General features: G+C 34.2%; 1 protein-coding gene across 1 annotated transcript in view; it reads left to right on the top strand.

Annotated features, from left to right (window-relative positions):
- LOC106879044 (multiple PDZ domain protein) overlaps positions 1-8,291 on the top strand; it is a 293,438-nt gene that overhangs the window by 192,713 nt on the left and 92,434 nt on the right. The window contains exon 13 of the mRNA XM_014928462.2: positions 6,783-6,877. Within this exon, the coding sequence (XP_014783948.1) occupies positions 6,783-6,877 (95 nt within the window). The remainder of the gene's footprint in view (positions 1-6,782; positions 6,878-8,291) is intronic.

The following is an 8,291-nucleotide window of genomic DNA, read 5'->3' as shown; positions in this document are numbered from 1 at the left end:
ATATCTATCTATCTATGTTTATATATGTATGTATGTATATATATATATATATATATGTATATATATATGTATATATATAAGTATATATATGTATATATATATGTATATATATGTATATATATATGTATATATATATGTATGTATATATATGTATGTATATATGCATGTATATATATATATATGTATATATATATGTATATATATATATGTATGTATATATATCTATCTATGTTTATATATGTATGTATGTATATATATATATATGTATATATATGTATATATATAAGTATATATATGTATATAAATATGTATATATATAAGTATATATATGTATATATATATATATATGTATATATATAAGTATATATATGTATATATATATATATGTATATATATATATGTATGTATATATATAGTAAGTTATGTGTATATTGTTAATAGACATTTGATAATTAAAAGTCTGTCTAGAAGGTAGTTCATATTCCTTTGATTTTTATCGTTGTTTAGTTGAGCTGTTGATGTTGTAGTGGTGGTGGCAGTGGTAGTAGTGTTGATGTTGTAGTGGTGGTGGCAGTGGTAGTAGTGTTGATGTTGGTAGTTTCAGTAGTGGTGGTGAAGTTGATGTTACAGTGGTAGTAATGATATTGATGGTGATGATGTTGGTTGTGGTGATAAGCATTTTTTTTTCTGTTTTATTTATGTTTGCAGTTTGGTCTTGTTTATGGAATTTCTTTTTAGTTTTTAGTGATTTTTATATAAGCAATGATGATGATGAATTTGTTATTGTTTTGTTCTTGCCTTTTTTACAGTCTTTTTAGTTATGATGATGGTGATGATGAAACTGTTATTACTTGATTACTTACTACCTATTGTTGTCATTCCTGAATTTTTGGGGTTGTATGTGTGTGAGAGAGAAGCAGTGGAGGGGGAGAACAGATCAGTTCTGCTATTTGATCTCACTGTATTTTGTTTATCAATAATTTCTTCTACCAGGCAGAAGGAAGCACCTCTGTTAGACTGCACTCCTATACCTACAACCCCACCAACCCACCCACATACATCTACATATAGATACATCTACACACACACACACACACACACACACACACACACGCATCTCTTGTCTTTCTGGCTTATTTCATAGGTGATGTTCTGAGGAGCCATTCAACTCTTTTGTAATTCTGGTATTTGTAAAGGCAAGCATTTGTCTATCATTCTGTGGGTAAATGAGTGGGTGAGTGGTGAATGTTTGTATGTGCGTGTTTGTGTACATGTCTGCATATGTGAATGTATATATGTATGTTATCAATGTACTCAATGAAAAAGCATTATCTACATGTGTGATTGCTTTATAATTGTCTATGTATGTCTAATTGCGTATGTGTCTATGTGGGTGTGTGTACATATATATATGCACATACACATTTCATATATGTGAGTGTATGTAGATATGTCTGTGTGTGTATGTGTGTATAGTTGTGTATGCATATATGTATTTGAGTATACAAGTCTGTATATGCTTACATATTTGTATCTCAACAGATATGTTTGTCCTGATTTATAAAGACATCTATCTGTGCATGTGTATGCACAAACACATGCATATTTGTGCATCCCATGTGTATTTGTGTGTGTGTTATCAATGCATAAGGAAATAACTTATTTGAAGTTATACAATGATGCACACACATATAACGCACGCACATACATATAATGCACACACACACACACACACACACATCCAGAACTATTGATATTGTGAGAATGTTTCAAAGAATATATTACACACTACCACCACCACAACTACAATAACCACCCCAACAGCAACCTCCCACGCAACAATCACAGCCATCACCACCACCACAACTACAACAACAACTGTCATCACCATCACAACCACCACCACTAAAGCAACACCTACCACAGCCACCACCATCAACAAAACAGCATTAACAAACAATCCTTTGCTATGCTTTTTTCTTCCCTCAGTTTCTTCTTTTCTTACCTTCTCCCCTTTCTTTCTTTCATTCTCTCTCTCTTCTATCTTGTCTGGCAAGTAGAAATAAAATGCTGGTCTTTTTGGAGGTTTTTTTTTTTTTTTTTTGCTTTTGTTACATTTTGTTTTTTTTTCTGTTTCTCTTCAAAACCTCATTTTTTTTTTACATTTGTTTCTCTGCAACAGTAAGAATTTGATTCTGTTCTTAGAGGAAAAGAACAGATTAATTCTTTAATCTTTTCCAATGGTGATCATTCTGGAGAGATGAAGTCTCAAGCACTAAACTTTGTCTCTCTATTTCATTGTTACTTCATACGTAGACATATTGATGCTGGCTCTCTCTCTCTCTCTCTCTCTCTCTCTCTCTCTCCCTCCCTCTCTCCCTCTCTCTCCCTCCCTCTCCCTCCCCCCTCTCTCTCTCTCCATATATCTATATAAAACTCATAATTTATTTTATACCATATATTCTTCACTATGTATGTCTGTAAGTGTGTATACATGTGTGGGGATATATATATATATAGTCAAGAAAATCTCTAAGAGATGAAAGAAGTATTCATACTAACAAGTAGTGTTTAATGCCACTTAAACACTGCTCTTCCCTAGGAAGTGATGATACTGTTATTTTAACTCCTGGAGGACACCTCCTCCAGCTGGTTATGGCAGTGCACTCTGCACTCAATATATATTGCAAGTGAGGAGGGAACTCCCTACTATTTTATCCCTGAGACCATCAGGTCATACTGTTTCGACCTTCTTATGATCCTCCTTGGTGATGGATACTCATCCACTAAACATAGCAGTAGTTCACTCCAGCTCGCAATACATGTATATGTATAATAATAATGAAATTATTGTATATAGTGCTTGGGTGCACTACAACTCATCAAAGGTGCACATACAGTTGATAGAATTATGTACGAAAGTCAGGAAAGTGAACAGTGTATGAGCCATGATATACATGTCTGCATGCGTATGGAGGGGAGGATATCAGGTGTAGTGTTGGTGAATTTCAAGAAGCATGGAGGTTTTAAAGGATGCAATGTCTCGGCAACTTACAACTGATGCAGGTAGTTTGTTCCATGCTTCAGCAACTCTGAGTATGAAAAACTTTTTCTGAAAGTCGTGGGAGCTGTGCTGTTTGTAAGAATGCCCACGTGTGTTAAACACATGGAGCTCAAAAAGGTGCTCAAGGTGGTTGTTGTGCCCTCTTGAAGGATCTTGTCTTTCAAGGGCCATAGTATACAGAGCCACCTTTACACCATCCAATGGCATTACTTAGCACTATATGGATATGCACTCATTCAGATCCAGGGACAGAGATGGTTAATAATTTTGTGGGAGTTTACTAAGTCAGTTGTCAGACATCAGAGCTTCAATGTATCTATTCCCAGGGAAGCAAGGCATTCACAGTATATGTACAAGAGTTACAGAATGGAGTATGGGAAATCTGGGCTACATGTTTCATAGTGAGTGGAACCTCAGATGTGATAAAATCCAAGTGAGGTGTATACTGCTGGCTACTCTTCAGGCCAAAGGTATCTTGATTAGATTAAAGGCTACATTGTTGTAAGGAGGTGCATGTTGACACAAAGATTCAATCAGAATGTGTGGTGGGCATAGTATACGACGAATATATAAATGAGGGGAAAAATAAGTAATAGAAGAAGGGAAGAAAGAAGAGAAAGAAAGAAAAATGAATATATATATATATATAATGGCCATTCACTCATGACCAAGGAAGACCATTGCTGACCCTCAGGAACATAGTGCGCTCTAGGACTAACTTATATTTTACATTTGTGGCTTCATTGGTGGCTAATGGGCTCTGCTCTTGACAAGCATACATAACTGCAAACATTGCAGATGAAGCTTTCCCCATTCACTACACCAGCAGTGGACTTTTGAGCAGCACGCTTAAAATATTCATGCTCAAAAGAGTCAACCCCCTCCTTAACCTGCTTCCTCCATGATGGCATGGATTAACTTCTAATTAAAGCTAGTTTTATAGTTTTACACACTTAGGTCTCTTATACGTCATCCAGGATTAATATCCCTATACCAACATATCCAAGTTTAAATCCCACCTCCCACACATAACTAAATTACATAATATATTTATTACTCTCTCTCTCCTTAATATAACCTTCTCACCCCCTTTAATAATACCAGTCCTTTCAGCTATGAACCTAATTTAGAATACATAGGGCATAAGTATCCAATCTCCTACAATTACCACCATCACCCCTAAGTGAGCCTGTACCTGCCACCTCAGCAATGGCTTTATTTGCAACTAACTTTACTTTCTACCCCATGTGTTAGCTTGTTTAACTTAACTTAATTTCATACTGGGCCTAATTTTAAGTCAGAATACGGGTCTACTTCCATTTATTGATGACCCCCACCCCATTAGATTTACACATTTCAGAACCCTCCACCCCGTATAACATAATTTAACAACTTAATATTAACTTCACACCTCTTTAGATTGTATTTGTTTGTACTTTGTACTGCAGTAGGTGCTTTCCTCTGAACTATTATTGCCCTTAGGCATATTTTTGTATGAATGGAAGTGTAATTTGCGGTAGGCCCCATATGTATGCACCCAAGCAAGGGTTGATATATCAACAAGGTTAGTAATATTAACAATATAATAATAATAATATATATTAAGTATGATTGAGCAAACTGTAGTAGGACCCTGTATCTGTAACTATAATAGTAATTAGCATCATTGTAATCATTTAGTTAATTTGGGGATTTGTACTTGCACCTTTTCATGGGACCATTAGGATGAATGTCTTTAGGAATGTTTAGACAATTACTGTTTGTTTAGTAAGACCACCACTTGAGTACTGTGGTTGTTATTTCAGAAGATAGACTTAATATTATATTTCTCTAATGGAAGGTCACTGCCCTAGCCCTTACCTCCCCTTAACGATAATCTACCCTTAACTGTAGTTCCACTTTTACCCCCTCCCTAATCCCTTCCCTGCTAATTAACTTCCTTTCTTTATCTACTAACCTTTCACTCCTAATTTATAGCTTTTGTCCAATCTTCCCCCCCCCCAACTGCCTTAACCCAAAATGGTCCAAATAGGGACCTCTCTAGGTTTTAATGACTCTGTGGTCAATGTTCTTTCCTTCGTATGGTGCTTGTTTATATATTTGGTTGTTTTATTTATAATGTCCCAAGCGGTCTTGGGCCACTTATAATGTATATTAATTTTCCATACTTTTACTTTTTATTAACATCCACCCATATAATGGTCTTAATAGCTTGCCCTTTGTTTTTAAATTTAACTGATCAATTATATTGAGAGCTGGACTTTGGTTACAGACAATAGATGTTTGGTCTTTACAATATATTAGTAAGTAAATAAATTTAATTAATTGATGGGCATTTCATTTGTATAAAATATTAATTAGTATTATTAACATAATCTTAAGAACTAATTATGGTTACTTCTAAAAGTTATGGCACTATCAATCCCCCTTTTCCTAGACTTATTGGCGTATCCTGTTATGGTAAAGTATTTATTTTACATTTTTTATTATTTATACACCCTGTTACCCCTAAAGATAGATTAACCTACTAATTAATATTTCAAGTTAAGTCATTTACTCAACGTTCTGAAACGTTACACTGCAAAATGGTATGATTTAAATATATTAAGCCTTCATTCCTCTTCTCGGGGCTCTTCCTCTTTTCTTTTCTTTTATGTATTTTTCTTCACTCTGATGAAGCTCTATGTTCCAGATCGGATGTGTTAGAAAATATGACAAACATTATTCTCAGAATTTTCAATGGCAACACTGTAGGACATTGGAAGCAGAAACGGCTGTTAGATGGGATAAAGTTTTGTATTAAAAAGTAATAATTGATGTTTGTCAATAATAGTCAATGTTAGTTGATCAAGATTCCTCCATTTCCTGCCTGATTTTAATTTGATTCCTGATAAACTCTTGTTTATCTTTGTTCATTACCTTTATCGTATGAGCATAATACCCTTGCATTGAATAAATTTACACTTCAGTATTTCAAGATATTTTTATGTAATTTTGGTAAGCATATCTGTTAAAATGAGATGTCAGTGTTATTTTCATTTTTGTGTAATTTAGACGGCAGTTTATTCACCGCACCCTGTGTACACACACACATATACACATCCATATGTTTGTGTGTGTGAGTATCTACACACACCCACATACACAAAGAAAGACAAACACACAATCACATTGTATTTCACACATTAGCAACGTTAAATTTTGATTAACAAAGAGTGAAAAAAAATTATATTTGTCTATACTTTGTTGTCTAAGAGAGTTGAGTGAGTAAATGTGTTTGTTGTGAGTGAGAGAGACAGACAGGAAGAATGTGTGAAAGTGAGACAGTGAGAAAAAAGAGAGCTGGATAAATAAAGAGAAAGAGAGAACTTAGAGAAAATTAAGAGAAAGGAAAACAGAGGCATTGGCATCATAGACTGATGTTTCTATATTTCACCCTAACACCTCTACTCCACTACCACTCCATTACAACTGTAGTCATTCAACATCTCTTTTCTTGAACCCTCCCAGTTGTACTCTTGGGGAACCTCAAACTATGGATATTTTTCTTCATGCATTATTTTAGAATGATTCTGGAGTCATGTGCAAAATTTGGAAAAGATTTAGTCTCAATCAATAATATTGTTTCCAAACTAATTAATAAACATTGACACTTATCGATTATATTGTCATTGTATGTTGTTTTCTTATTTATTTAATTTATTTTCTCTTTTTGCAGGTGAATGGACAAGTTCTCTATGGCAGGAGTCACTTAAACGCTTCAGCTATCATTAAAGGGTTAACACAACCTGTACTAAAAGTGGTCTTATTAAGGTATTTTTGATTAAAACTTTTTCATCTTGTAATTTTTTTTCTACATCGTTCCAATGTTCTATGCATCACTAATGACAGGCTTTTAATTAGATTTTTCTATTTCAAGTGCTTAAAGAAAAGGAAATAAAAGAGGAGAAAAATTGTTACTTGACGGACTCTAACAAGCTAATTAAGAATTTTGTAAGACTTTCCAGACAGTCTTAATCTTCTTTTATTAGCTTCAGTACCTGATTGATAGAATCATTAGAGCATTGGCCAGCATGCCCTTTGGTATTTACTCACACATCTTTGTGTTCTATATTCAATTCCTATCAAGGTCAACCTTTCCTTTTATGTTTCTGGTGGAGAAGTGGGAAGTTTATAAAATATATAACCAGTCAAATTATTGAGTTAACCCTTTGGAATTCAGATTACTCTGTCATGTGTAACGTTTATTTGTTCATATCATTTTGAATTAATCATGCATATAGGTGCAAGTGTGGCTGTGTAGTAAGAAGCTTGCTTCCCAACCACATGGTTCTGGGTTCAATCCTACTGTGTGGCACCTTGGGCAAGTGTCTACTATAGCCTTGGACCAATCAAAGCCTTGTGAGTGGATTTCGTAGATAGAAACTGAAAGAACCTCATATGTGTGTGTGTGTCTTTGCGTCTATGTTTATCCCCCACCAGTGTCGGTGTGTTTACATCCTCATAACTTAGTGGTTCTGCAAAAGAGACCAATAGAATAGGTACCAGGCTTTAAAAAAAGTACTGGGGTCGATTCATTCAACTAAAAATTCTTCAAGGAGGTGTCCCAGCATGGCTACAGTCTAATGACCGAAACAAGTAAAAGATAGAAGATATATCATAGCTTTTGCTGATGTGATTGTATATTATTAGAAAGAGATTATAGGGTAGGTTTGCAAGGTTATGTCTGGCCAGTTTGAGCATAAAACAAAATATTTGTGCCAGATATGGCTGGTTTAAATGCTAAAGGATTAATATGAAAATCTCTTAATAAAAAAGATTGAAGACAAACAGTCATGTCTTTGATAATATAACCTGTTTGAAAGGAAATTATTTGGCTATTTTAACACTTGCATGCACACACACACACATATAAATGTTTGTTTTTATGTTCAGTTATAATAAAAGCAATTTTACTTTAATCTTTACTTTTGTAGAGTACAAATTTATTACAAGAATGTTGTTGAGAGTGACTTTGAAGTTTCAGCCAGCTAAGCCATCATCAGACTGCTGACAGCTTAGCTGGTTGAAACTTCAAAATGACTGTCAACAACATTCTCATAATAGTGTGTGTATATATATATATACATAATGGCACAAAGCAACAAAGCAGGAGAAATAGAATTAAATCAGCAGAAGGAGACTACACACATCATTTATGTATACATACATACATACATACATACAT

The sequence above is a fragment of the Octopus bimaculoides genome, chromosome 23 (assembly GCF_001194135.2).
Source record: "Octopus bimaculoides isolate UCB-OBI-ISO-001 chromosome 23, ASM119413v2, whole genome shotgun sequence".
Lineage (NCBI taxonomy): Eukaryota > Metazoa > Mollusca > Cephalopoda > Octopoda > Octopodidae > Octopus > Octopus bimaculoides.
The sequence above is the reverse complement of the archived record's forward strand: the minus strand, read 5'-3'. Positions and strand labels throughout refer to the sequence as shown.